The 14,085-nt window shown below is 44.3% G+C and overlaps 1 protein-coding gene across 7 annotated transcripts in view; it reads left to right on the top strand.

Annotated features, from left to right (window-relative positions):
• RBFOX1 (RNA binding protein, fox-1 homolog 1) overlaps positions 1 to 9,469 on the top strand; it is a 1,098,419-nt gene extending 1,088,950 nt beyond the window's left edge. For 4 of the 7 annotated variants that reach the window (XM_018040930.1, XM_018040927.1, XM_018040931.1 and 1 more), the window contains 2 exons: positions 4,626 to 4,701; positions 6,640 to 9,469. In XM_018040930.1, coding sequence (XP_017896419.1) covers positions 4,626 to 4,701; position 6,640 — 77 coding nt within the window. In that variant the 3' untranslated portion in view covers positions 6,641 to 9,469. Of the gene's footprint in view, positions 1 to 4,625; positions 4,702 to 5,095; positions 5,397 to 6,639 lie in introns of those variants that run through there. The other 3 variants (XM_018040924.1, XM_018040925.1, XM_018040928.1) reach the window with 2 other exon arrangements.

Consider the following 14,085-nt stretch of genomic DNA (forward strand, 5'->3'; position numbering starts at 1 on the left):
TTCTGAGCATCTTGAAGTGTTTTGATTGTCTCTGGGAGCAGGTGATATAGAATCTTTAGAAAGCATAGCTCCTAGGAGCATGGCACTGACAGATGGTTGATACCAGGGTCTTCCCAGGCCTCTTGTCTCTCCCTAGCCCTCCTCCACTCAACAAGTGGCATTGGCTTGCTCCCTCGTTCACCTGCCCCATAGTTTGTGCTGTGCTAGACACTGGAGAAGGCAGTGGCAACCACTCCAGCGTTCTTGCCTGGAGAATCTCAGGGACAGTGGAGCCTGATGGGCTGCCGTCTATGGGGTCGCACAGAGTCGGACACGACTGAAGCAACTTAGCAGCAGCAGCAGCAGCAGACAATGGAGAAAAAGGAGGAAACAAGATAGACTCAGCCCAGCCCCTGGGGGTGGGGGTGGGGCAGGCATTCCAGAAGGGACACAGATACACAGTCAAGTCTGGAAGTAAGTCACCAAAATGAATGGAGATCTGCTTCATGACGTGAAGGATGGGGATGTGGTTGGAAAGTGTGCCTAAGAAAGAGCGTTCAGGGAGGCAGGCACCGCTCTGTTGCTGATGTTTGAGCTGAGAGGTCAAGGATGAAAGGGAGCAGCTCAGATGGAAGATAAGCATGGCCAGGGTCCCAAGGGGAGAATGAGTTTGCCCATGTCCTGGGAGTCCTCATGAGCAAGGGGTGGGGTTGGGAGTGAGATGGGGGTGAGAGCGGGGCAGGGGTGACTCAGGCAAGTTGGATTTTATTCTAGGATAAGTGGGAAATCATTGAAGGATTTTAAGCAAGGCCGTTAAGTATGATTAGGTTGATACAGGTTTATATTTAAATAGATGGAAAGATAGGTGATAGGCAGCTAGGCAGATAGACAGATAGACAGATAGATAATAGATAGATTATAGATAGATAGATAATTGGCAGATAGACAGAGGATAGATAGAGGTAGACAGATGATGGAGAGACAGATAGATGGTTGATAGATGATTGAGACCGAGTGATAAATGATAGGTGATAGACAGGCAGACAAATCATAGATGATAAATAGAGAGACAGACAGCGAGACAGATGACAGATAGACAGATATAGATATAAATGACTGTTTCTGATTTGGTTCTGATGAAATACCGGTGGTTTATGTCAGGGTGGGGATAGTGTGAGTGACGTGGTCACGTCTCAGATTTCATCTGTAATTTTTGACCGGTGGGCTGTGGGGCCACTGCAAGCCCTGTCCTGCTTCAGCAGGGATGGCTGGTCCGCAGGGTGATGCCAGGCGCGGGTCTGTCTCCACGTGGTGTTCCCCATCCTTCCCTCCAAGGTCCCTGGGAACCAGCCCTCTTCCTCTGGGCTCTGCCGCTGGAGGTCACTGATGTGGCCAGCATCCCTGAAGCCTCAGTGGAACTCCAGTCCACATCTTCCCTGATAACCTTGTGTCTAAATGGTGGTGTCACGGAAGGGCGTGTTTCGGGATTAGCATTTGAAAAGAAGCCTCCTTGCTTTCAGTTTGAGCTGACTTGGTTCCTTTTCCTCTGTGGAGATGAAATTTATTAATCATAATAAAGCCACCGGATTCTGAAGGTAGAGGTCACCCTGAGGAGCAAAAAGGAGCTTGCTCATTTATGAGGACCACTTCGGCGCTGCTCTCTTTTTCTTCTGCCCTGGAAGGGAACGCTGCCAAACTGTTAGCTTGATTTTTCCACGGAGGCTGACGCTCGGCCCAGAGTTATCAATGAATGACCATTAAAGGATGTGAGAGGAAAAGTGGGGGGTTACCTTTTCACATTCAGATCACCACTCTGTTGTCTCCTCAAAATGGGACATTTTTGCTACAGCAAAATCAGTCCCCAAATTAAAAAAAATAAATAAAACTACTAATCATTGCTCTGAATTAGCATCTTCACCACTTGTTTTGGAGGAACACCACACTATGGCATCATTTAGTAAATATCCAAGCATTTTTAGTTCACTTTTGCAATTCATAGCCAGTTCCTATAACCAGCTTTGCCAGTCGAAAATACATTAAAAATAATCCTATTACTTTTTTTTTTCCCTCCAGATCCGTGACAGACTTTGTTTTCTCATGAAATGAAAATCAACACCAAAGTCATCCATCATGTTCTTTTCTCCCTATTAGTAGCGGCTTCTAATTAGGGGTAAACGCCCCAGTTTCATGAGTAACCTCCATGAATAAAAGATTTATTTCAAAAAGTCATCATTCTTCTTGCTTTAACACACCCTGTCTTGGACATACATCTGCTTTTTTTTTTCCCTCCCTGAGAGAGGGGGAATCTTTGATTAAAGGCAGTTTCAGTGAGTCAAAGTCACAAAGGATGTCCCAAGGAATGAAGGCAAGAAGGGCTTGCCTATTTGTTAGTTTCACTGAGAGATTCATCTCAGAAAAGAAACTCCTGTTTGTTTTTGGGGATCAGGAGAATGCTGAATGTTGACACTTTTGAGGATCAGGCAGAAGACTCGTGTAGATGATTTGAGCTCAGTGACCTTTGAAACAAGCAGAGGGGCTTGGGAGTAAAGCATGTCCAATGAGAGCTTAGTATTTTGTTGTCCAGTCGCTAAGTCGTGTCTGACTCCTTGCTATCCCATGGACTGCAGTACCCCGGGCTTCCCTGTCCTTCCCTATCTCCCAGAGTTTTCTCAAACTCATGTCCATTGATTTGATGATGCCATCCAGCCATCTCATTCTCTGTTGCTCCCCTTGTCCTCCTGCCTCAATCTTTCCCAGAATCAGGAGGTTAGTATAATCATTTTTTTTTTTTTCCCCAATCTGGAGTCTAACTCAGAGCCTGAGAGTTAGAAGGTTTTCTCCCTGGTTCTTCCTTCTCAGGCTTCACGATGTGAGATCCATGCAGTGCATTCTTTATCCATCAAGTATGAGAAGGAAGATTAGAAGGCAAATAGGGACAGACAAGGGAGGAGAAGAATAAAGTCAATGCAAATTCGACCCCAAGGTTGATAGTATAGACCAATGACTACTTCCTGGCTTGTTCCTTCCTTCTTTAAAGGAGTGTTCAAGATTCAAAAGCCATTGATAATTAACACCTACCCCATCAAGTGGCTGGTTTATCCCTCCCCAGCCACTGTGAATGTTGGTCACCAATGGTACCCAACCGCCTCTTTCTGCAGAGACTTACTCTCTCCCAAAGAATCACTGCAAGTAGGACGTTTATCCTCTGCCCTTCTAGGAAGTCTACAGCTAATGCTTAACTAACAAGAGCATTAAAAAGCCAACCCACTTGCCTCCAGCTGGGATCAACTTTGGGGTGCAACTCAGGATTAGGGAGAAGTTAGTTTTCAGCTCAGAACTGATACACCCTTGGTTCTCTATTTTGCCTTTCTCTGAGCTGCTTGCCTCTCCCTCTTAAACGCACCACCCCCAACAAATCGGGGCGGAAGAATCTCCATTTCAGGCTTTGCTTCCAGAGACCCTCACCTAACTTCTCCTGCATCTCAGGTGTGATCATTACCAAAACAGCAGCGTTCAAACTCTCTCTAACAAGATATCTGGCAGGCCATTCAAGGAAGGGTATCTGGAACCATGGAAAGAGCATGAGAGTTGCCCTGAGAGATTCAAGGATTAGCTCTGACTCTGTCTAGCTCTGTGACTTTGAGCAAATGACCTAATCTCTCTGAGCTCTAATATCTGATGAGTTGCAGTGTTTATCCAATGCATTAGGTGTCCATCTCTTCTACATTTTTCTTTTAAAGCCTGTGCTGGGCATCAGGGCAGTGGAAGGAGGATGGTAGAGAGAGGAGGAAAAAATCCTCAGATATAAGGAAATGTCATCAAGAAATATTGTTCAAGGGATTTCCTGGCGGTCCAGTGGTTAAGACTTCGCCTTCCAATGCAGGTTCCATTCCTGGTCAGGGAGTTAAGATCCCACATACCCTGTGGCCAAAAAAAACAAAACATAATACAAAAGCAATATTGTGACAAATTCAATAAAGACTTTAAAAATGATCCATATAAAAAAAAAAACTATTAAAAAAAAGAAATATTGTTTAAAATGTATCGCTTCCCAGAACCTGGCTAGAGATTGATGAGATAGAAGTTCTGGGGTGATAGACTCAAAAATCAAATCAGGCTCTAATTCTTGAGTGGGGAGGGAGGTCCCACAAAGCCTTCAAGGATGCTTCTGTTTGAATACATCTGTTCTTTCCCATTCTGACATGTTGGACCCTAACTGTAAAGACTGGGCCCTTTTTGGCCCACCCTGTCTCACTTGATTGGTGACAACTTTGTTAGGAAAAGAGAACAATCTGTCTTGATTATAATGGGTCCTCTGTGGTTCCTGGCTTTCTTAAGACCACTCTTTCAAGCTGTTGCCTGCCTCCAACCCAGTGTAGAAAGGGTTGTATGAGAGAGAGAGGAAACACACAGACACACACACACACTCCACATACTTTTATCACCAGCGATGTTAAGTGGACACAGGAATGTGTTGTATAGGATGGACTTTTCTCATGTTACGTGGCCAATTGGAATGCGTCTCTTATTTCTCAAGATGGATAGGGCCCCTCCACACTGTCTTGGTATTTTGTGTTTTACGGTTGTTATTGTTACTTTGTTAATCACAGATTATGGCTTAATCTTCCCCTCTGTCTTCCTTCTAGTTACGGACGAGTTTATGCTACCGACCCCTACCACCACACACTTGCTCCAGCCCCCACCTACGGCGTTGGTGCCATGGTGAGTTCCGCTTCCTCCTCTTCCTCGCTTCTTCCTTGCCCCCCTCCCCCGGCCCCCGGCCGCCCCTCCCCCCAGCTGGGATCTCAGGATGGGTTGAAGGCTGACATCCTCTCACTTTCCCTTAATTGAATTTGTCTCTTGTGCTAACAGCAGCTAAAAAATGCCACATTAATCCTCCCAGTAAACTTGATAAATGTCTTAATTTCTTGGCAATGTCGTGCATGTAAGTTATTATATTTCTCAGTTTGCAAGTCTCACCTAGCCAAGCACTTACCTTAATGGAATAATTAGTCATGTTGATAATGAAATCCATCACTAACGGAATGCAGTGTCAATGCAGAACTTTTTGTTTTCTTTTTTTTTTCCCTCCCTCCCTTGCCGCTCATTCACATAGCCCCAAGGTTCCAGCCCCACCACAGACCTCAGAGGAGCTAAGCTGCACAGTTCCAGGCCTCTGCTGTCAGGCAGCTGAGAATCTGACTGCCTCTCCTCCCCTATTACAATTCATGTTTAAAGTCATAGTCGCCCAGGAAAGAAAATAGAGAGAGAGGCACGCTTTGTGTGTGTGCCTAGTACATAAGGAATTAGAAGGAAGCAGTTTGGGAGTTGTCTCTTTTTTTTTTTTTTTTTTTTGGTGGGAGTGGGGCTGGGTTTTTGTTTTGGGAGGGGTTTGGGGGGAGGGCAACACTGGGAGGCGAAAGGGGGGGTGGTGAATTTGCCTGTACTTGTTCAAACTTCTATGCACTAAAAGCGTACAGTAAGACGTGCCCATTACGTGAGAGCGTATGCAATCATTACAAAGCTTTTTGGCATGCAGATTTCTGCTTGAGATCAAGACATCAGTTCTCCTAAAGATAAAGCCCCAGAGGCATTCATTGGCATCCTGTCACAAAAGGAGATAGTTAAGTGCCGTCTAAAACCATGGCTAGGCAATTCCCTGGAGCTTGGCGGTAGACATTCCGCCATAATTGGGAAACCTATCATTTTTTGCACAAGCTCAATGACATCCAGTAATTCATCTACACAACTCCCTTCTCAAGAGCACCTTCCATACAGATTGTTCAGCTGAGTCAAGTAAAGAGTGGACTTACATGTTCATCCCGCTTTCGCCATTCAGCCACTCCACTTCAACACCCAGTCCACTGGGGGAAAGTTTCGGCCAAGAGGGTTGAATGATGACATTCAATAAGCCCTCTGCATGCAACATCTTGAGTGTAGACAGAGCCTTTCCCAACAGAGCACATTATTATCAGTGACTCAGGTGGCCAACCCTAAGAGACAGCATCAATACTTCAGCAGCCCATTTGTTTCAGAGTCCTTTTTAGCTCCCAGGGCTGGCCGCCCAAATTTGGTTCTACAGAGAATTTTTGTTATAAGGAGCTATGGGGAGAGGAGCTCAGGATTGGTCCTATCTTCAATTTTCTAATAAGTGGACCCGGGATGGGTAGGGGACGCCTCCATATTGGTTGTTTCTGAGTGTCTATTTTTTCAAATAGTAGTCTTTTTTTTTTTTTTGATGATCCACATGTTGTAAAAGGAAAATGTAAAAAAACACACCCCTTAAATTGCTTTGTTTCAAAATGCTTTTGCATCGTTGACACACAGTATTGTTAGTGACTCAAACAAGCCAAGAATAAGAGACAGCATCAATCCTTTAGCGGCCCATTTGTTTCAGAGTCCTTTATAGCTCCCAGGACTGGCCGCCCAAAGTTGGTTCTACAGGGATTTTTTTGTTGTAAGGAGCGATTGGGGGGTGGGGAGAGGTCAGGCTTGGCAGTATCTTCAATTCTCCAAAAAGTGGACCTGGGATGGGTAGGGGACGCCTCCATATTGGTTGTTTCCGAGTGTCTGTTTTTTCACATAGTAGTCTTTTTTGATGATCCACGTATTGCAAAAGGAAAATGTAAAAAACACACCCCTTAAATTGCTTTGTTTCAGAATGCTTTTGCACCCTTGACTGATGCCAAGACTAGGAGCCATGCTGACGATGTGGGTCTCGTTCTTTCTTCATTGCAGGCTAGTATATACCGAGGGGGATACAACCGTTTTGCTCCATACTAAATGACAAAAACCATTTAAAAAAAAAAAAAAAAAAACCTTCCAACGTGGGGAAAAAGGAAGCTTTCCGAGGCCTGGGTATTGCAATACATGCAGTAGTGCATCATTTTAGCATCTAAAAAAAAAAAATTAAATTAAAAAGAGGAAAAAAAATTACATTTTTTATCTTATACCTCAGATATTTTGTTCTGTGTATTTTAATATTGTGGGTCTTTCATTTCCGAAGGTTCTGTAGTTTGGTTGCTGGCTGTAGGCAGTTTTTTTTTTTTTTTTTGTGGTTGATCTAGAGAGATGCTAGCTATGACTAAACACTGGTATAGGGCCATATCCAGAGTGCTGTATTCTGTAAATGAAATTATATATGCTGAATATTAAGCTACTGGGGTTATCAGCTGTTGGGGAAGAGTGTAAGTGACTACAGGAGTCATGTTCTTTTCTGCATCCGCATTATTTTATTTTATGAAACGGGAAGGGTGGGAGGGACCTAGGGGGTGGGGACTGGGGTTTGGCTGAAAGGGGAAAAAAAAAAAAGTAACTGATGAATCTAAACGACCCACTGCACCAACGTCCATATAGCAACGGTTCTAAGTTACTCACTGTCAGTTCAAGCCAAAGGTTAGGTTGTTAAGAGGATGCTTCTAGAAACACTTGTGCATCCAAGCTGAATGCAGCTGCGCAAACCCACCCTTTACAACCATTCCACCTGGCAGTATTCAGCTTCTTAACCAGCCACTAGTTATTTAGGCAAAAGACTGCTAGTTAGGCCATCCGCAAGCATTCTTTTTATATTTCTTCCAGTATAATAAATTATTGATATCATTGCTGACTTTTATATTATGGGAGGGAAAAAAATAACATTAATAAAAAGGTGATAAAAAGCACTGTTTCTATTTTTTTCTTTTTTTCCAAAAAAAAAGAAAGTAATAAAAACTTAAATTCTTTGTACCAGTGAAAAAAAATGTATAAAATTTACATCTGTGCAGTGGCGTTGTTAAGTTCTAGAAACAGTCTTTCGAAGCTTTAGTTTTAGCCTCAAAACAACTGTTACAGACAAGACGTATAATTTTTATGGAATTACATGATAATCATATTCGGATTTATAGAAGCATTTTACAAGCATTGCAATCATTGGGTAGAGATAATCATGGTATTTTCATCCGCTTGGTACTTTTTGAAACATGACCGTGTTGTGTAAGCAACCTGCAATTTTTCAGCCCGTGAGAGCCCGCCCTCCCATTTTTTTCCCCGATCCCTAGGGATTCTCTCAAATCAATATCTTTAGTTTTCTTTTTTTGTCTCCAAGGCCCAGGACACTTGTCAAAAGGAAGCGAAAAAAGTAGGTCCACCCTCCACATCCCCTAAAGAACGCCCCCCTCCCCCCCACCTCGGAAGCAGGGCCAAAATGACGCATCCGAAAAATTGCAGTTTGTCTGTATACTCCTTCTGTTCGAAGTCTTTTCATGTTGTTCTGTTTACAAAGTTAATCTCAGTTGGGGTGTCTGTCACGGATCTTCCTGGTTTTGTATTTAAATTAAAAAAATATATATATATCCTGCAGCAAGTCGTCCCCAGTAGTTTTGCTTCCATAGCTAACAACTTCCATGTGTGCAGTGCAGGCCTTCGTATGGCACGCACTTTAGTAAAGCTCTCAGCTCACTGCTGTGAACCTGCCAATCCGCTGTAACAACTCTGCTTTAAGACAAAACCAGACAAAACTTAAAAAAAAAAAAAAGTGTTTGTGATCCAGCTTTTCTCTTGTCATCCAATGTGCATGCAGTAAGATCGGTTGGATATTAAACCATCAATAAAGTTTCACAAGATTTGAAAACCGAGTTTCTGTAGCTTTGCTATCTAAGATCACCGTGATCTTGCAGAAAAAATAAAAATAAAAAACAAAAAAAAAAAAGAGAGAGAAAGAGAGAAACGGGGGAAAAAACTGCTGCTTAGCGTCCAAAAGCAGAGAAAAATATTCTTTTTGCCAGTGGGGGAGGGAAGAAGGGAGAGGGTGCTTGATAGCATTCCTGAGACATTCTCATCTTCCTCCACATGGAGAAGGTGTTATGACAACGGGTGCCTGGTTGATGTTTTTGAGGGAAAGGATATATTAAGATGCTACGGCATCCGACCCCAAAGTGGGGTGAGGTAGAAGGAACAGGGGGTTTGGGAGAATCAAGCGAAGTCTCCCATGTGTCTCAGATTTCAAAATCCAGAATTTGCACTGTATTTGGAATCACAAACATAGAATTCTTACTGTGTTGGTTCAAGTAAAATTAATTTGCAGTTTTGATTTTCATTGATGAGCTGTACTTTCCCCCATGACTGTATGTAGTTTTAATAAAATCATTTAGAGCAAGTGGGTGCCAACTGGTGTTACAGACTCTTTTGTCAGGCACTCCTCCAAGAGGCCAATAAGTCATTTTAAAATGTATGTCAGAGATGTAAACAGACATTTTGGATTTTTTTAAACAGTATTTATTTGGAATGTTTTCATTTATCTAAATAACTATTGCTATTATGAATTATGGAAAAAAAAAGATTACTATCATGTGTGGCATATAGTGACTTAACACACACCTCACGCAATCTGCAAACCCAGAAAACGTGTATATCTGTCTTTAGAAATTAGTGTTTATATCACTTACAGTGGTTTGTGAATAAAGAAAACTGGTTTGTAATATCAAAAAAAATAAAAGCTTAGTCTGAAAAGGTCCGCGTGAGTTGGTGTTATGATTCTTTGGCCTCTGTGTGTTTCCTGGGAGAGTGGATTCGCCATGTCCACACGAGTCTGCTCTTCTGCCCACCAGGGCAGGCGGTGCAGCTGCCCAGGTAAGCAGCAGGCATTGTCGCCGCGGGTAGACCAGGCGGCACCCTGCAAGGGACCTGACTGGCTGGGTCACATGACCCTCTTCTTCACCCATCATTCCCAAGAAGTCAGTGGAACAACTACAGATGTCTAAGAAAGAAACAGAACTAAGCTGAGTTATTTCCCCATCGTGGAAACCTCAACCTTTGGTTTAAAACAAAACAACAATCAGAAAACAACCTTATGTTTCAAATGAAAACAGTTAATAACGTCTAAGCTTTTAGTACAGCCGTTAACTGGTTTCCCAAGAGGTGCGAACAGTGAAGAATCCGCCTGTCAATGTAGGAGACCTGGGTTCAATCCCTGGGTGGGAAAGATCCTCTGGAGGAGGGCATGGCAAGCTATTTCAGTATTCTTGCCTGGAGAACCCCATGGACAGAGGAGCCTGGCGGGCTACGGTCCAGGGGGTCACAAAGAGTTGGACACGACTGAAGTGACTTAGTACATATGCACGCACCCATGCAAAGCTGTTAATTATCCAGACAACAATTAGGGAGGCTTGTAGGAAGAAGATGAAAAAAAAAATCATCATAGTAAGTGGCAGGGTTGATGTTTATCAAGTGCTTCCAGGTGGTGCAGTGATAAACAGTCCGCCTGCAATGCAGGAGATGTTGGTTTGATCCCTGGGTCAGGAAGATCCCCTGGCGAAGGAAATGGCAACCCACTGCAGTATTCTTGCCTGGGAAATCCCATGTGCAGAGGAGCCTGGTGGGCTACAGTCCATGGGGTCGCAAAGACTCAGATACAACTGAGCACCCACACTGTACTAAGACCAAGAATAATACATTCCTTATTTTCTTTAATTATTTAAGGCTCCCACCAGGGTTGGATTGTCTACCACATTTGCTTAATGGTATGTGTGTTTTAAATTACTTTGGTTTTGGCCGTGCTGGGTCTCGGTTGCTGCCTGGGCTTTCCTGCATTCGCGGCAAGCAGGGGCTGCTCTCTAGTTGTGGTGTGCAGGCGTCTCATGGTGGTGGTTTCTCTTGTTGGTGGAGCACGGGCTCTAGGGTGCACGGGCTTCAGTAGTTGGAGCCTGTGGGCTTCAGTAGTTGCAGTTCCCGGGCACCAGAGAACAGGCTCAGTAGCTGTGACATATGGGCTTAGTTGCTTTGCAATACGTGGAATCCTCCTGGACCAGGGATCAAACATGTGTTTCCTCCATGGGCAGGTGGATTCTTACCACTAAGCCACCAAGGAAGTCCTTCTTGATAACATCGTAATCCTATCTCATTTAGTTATCTTAACACTGCTGTCAAGTTGGTCATACATACAAAAGTTTTTAAAATATGGAGTGTGGACACAGGTGTTCTGACTTTGAATCCTGATTCGGTCCCTTCCAGATGCAGTCAAGGGTGCCTGCGTGCTCAGTTGCTAAGTCGTGTCCGACTCTGTGATCCCACGGACTAGAGCCCGTCAGGCTTCTCTTTCCATGGGATTCTCCAGGCAAGAATACTGCACTGGGTTGCCATGCCCTTCTCCAGGGGATCTTCCCAACCCAGGGATCCAACCTGCGTCTCCTGCGTTGCAGGCAGATTCGTCTGCACCACTATGAAGCCCTGCAGTCAAGGGTAACTTAACCCAAAGCTCTGTGCCTTAGGCTCCTCCTCCATAATTCATGATGAGAAGACTACTTGCCTTTTAATACTGTTATGTGGAATAAATAGGGCTTCCCACGTGGCTTTAGTGGTAAAGATTCCACCTGTCAGTACAGGAGACATAAGAGATGCGGGTTCGATCCCTGGGTTGGGAAGATCCCCTGGAGAAGGGCATGGCAACCCAGTGCAGTATTCCTGCCTGGAGAATCCCATGGACAGAGGAGCCTGGCGGGCTAAGGTCTATAGGGTCGCAAAGAATCAGACACGACTGACGTGACTTAACCCACACGCACATGGAATAAACAAAACAACCTATGGAACAGGCTTACAGCAACACTTTGTAACTTGCAAGCTTATCATTCACAGGTGAGGACCCTGAGACCAAAGAGGTGATTGTGTCTAAACCACACATCAGGCAAGTGGCAGGTCCGACAATCCAGAACGGGCATTCTTGCTCTCCTGGCGCAATGGGAACTTTCAGCATTCGACTGTAGAACCAAGAAGTCTTAACTCTAAGAGCCAAAAGCTGATTTGAGTAAGGCAGTTGTCTTCATAGCATGAATTATACCATTTCAAGTATATCCAGTGCCCTTCTCTGGAAACTCCTTATACAGGGGACTGTGCAAGTTACATAGACCAGCTTCCACTGGTCTATGTCCACTGACCCCTGAAGACAGTGCTACCGTGATTTACAAATGAAGACAGTATGGTGTGATAGGTCCAATGATTTGCCTAAAGTCGTGTCTAGCAACTGTTGGCCTGGAAGCTTGCATCTTCTTCCAGAAATTCTCTCATTATTGATGATGTTGGTGGTGATGGTTGTGGTGAACTTGGGCTTCTAGTACTCTCCTTATGAAACATGTAAGGTTATATCAATTTTAAAAAAGAAGTCCCCACCTTCATCCATGGTGAGGGGGGAAAGTCGTGTCTGAGTCTTTGCAACCTCATGGACTGCAGCACACCAGGTTCCCTGTCTTTCTCCATTCCCTCAGAATAGCCATCTTTGCAAACGCTGGTTTATAGCTGAGTCCCTGCCAAGTCCAAATAGGAGGATATAAGTAGAGATAGGGGCCTCCCTGGTAGTTCAGTGGTAAAGAACCCCACCTGCCTGGTCCATAGGGTCGCAAAGAGTTGCTCATGACTGAACAGCAAGTAGTGGTAACAAAAGCTGTCATTTACATCAGAATCTCCCAAATCAGGTTCTTCTCTAAAATGGAAATAAGCACATATATGTAACGTGAAGTGTCAAGAAAATAGAAATGGATGGCAGAAGTGAAACGGTTCCTGACCAATGGATGCCCATGTTTGGCAACCACTCCCCTTGTCCACCTGGAGTGCGGGCAGAGGTGAGCTCACCGGCCAAGAGAAGGTGATGAGGTGAGGGTGTATACCTATGGACAGTGCCTGGGAGGTGGTCAGAGCCTCATCTCATCTGTACTATCTTTCCTTAAAACAGTATTATTTATTTATTTACCTGCCACAGGTCTTTTAGTTATGGCCTGTGGGATCTAGTTCCCAGACCAGGGATCAAACTGGGGTGCCTTAGCCACTGGACCACCAGGGTAGTCTGGTGTCCTGAGTTCGAGTCCTGATTCGGTCCCTTGCCAGCTGCAGTGAGGGGTGCCTACCTGCTCAAAGAGTCATGTCCAACTCTTTGCGACCCCGTGGACTGTAGCCTGCCAGGCTCCTCTGTCCACGTGACTCTCCAGGCAAGAACACTGGAGTGGGTTGCCATTTCCTTCTCTAGGGGATCTTCCCGACCCAGGGATTGAACCCGAGTCTCCAGCATTGCAGGCAGAGTCTTTACCACTGGTAAAGACCACCTGGTACTATCCATGCATTCTCTCACGCTTTCTCATGACAACCTGTGATTATTTTTTCACACTTAAAGAGTTAAGACTGAAAAAATAGTCTCTCTAGGGTAGAGATAAAAGAGCTATTTTTGTTTAAGAATGAAAAACAGCACTTTTGGGGGGTTATTTTTGTTTTTTATTCACTGCTGGATGGTACACGTGTGTGCACACATATATACCATATACTTCATATTATATATATTATATATTTGACAGATTTGTATGTAAATTCACAAGACACAATCTTTTCTGAAGGATACGAAACTGTCATTGTACAATCACTCAAGATTCAACCTGATGTTTGATGTCAGACCAAAGGCAGCCATTTCTCACTGCTTTTTTGCAGTGCTAAGGGATAGAAATTTGGGCTTGACTAGGAGCAGCTGGCTCCAGGGCACTTTTGAAGCATCTCCTAGGAGACCCAGTCTTATTTGATATAGTGTCCTAGTCACCCTCCTGGAAAGTTAGGGTAGTGGAACCAGGATGTGTCTCTGACTCTGACCTGCTTTGATCACTGGTATATGACCTACAGAAGGGCTTCCCTGGTGGTTCAGATGGTAAAGACTCTGCCTGCAATGCAGGAGACTGGGGTTCGATCCCTGAGTCAGGAAGATTCCCTAGAAAAGAGAATAGCTACCCACACCAGTATTCTTGCCTGGAGAATTTCATGGACAGAGAAGCCTGGTGGGCTAAGGTCCATGGTGTCCATAAGGAGACAGACACTACAGAGTGACTAACACGTTCCCTTTTTTTTTTTTTTTTCCTCAAAGGGGAAATATATTTTGGGCAGCAAAGTAGTACTGTGATGAAAACACCCCAGGGTCTTTTAAAACTAATGGTGTTGAGGAAGCAAATGCTGTAGGTTGTATTGAGAACAAAAAATAGTGAGATTAGGCTTCCCAGGTGGCTCACTGCTAAAAACCCTGCGTGGCAATGCATGAGACGTAAGTTCAGTCCCTGGGTCGGGAGGATCCCTTGGAGGAGGTCATGGCAACCCACTCCAGTATTCTTG

This window comes from Capra hircus, chromosome 25 (assembly GCF_001704415.2).
Source record: "Capra hircus breed San Clemente chromosome 25, ASM170441v1, whole genome shotgun sequence".
Classification (NCBI taxonomy): Eukaryota; Metazoa; Chordata; class Mammalia; order Artiodactyla; family Bovidae; genus Capra; species Capra hircus.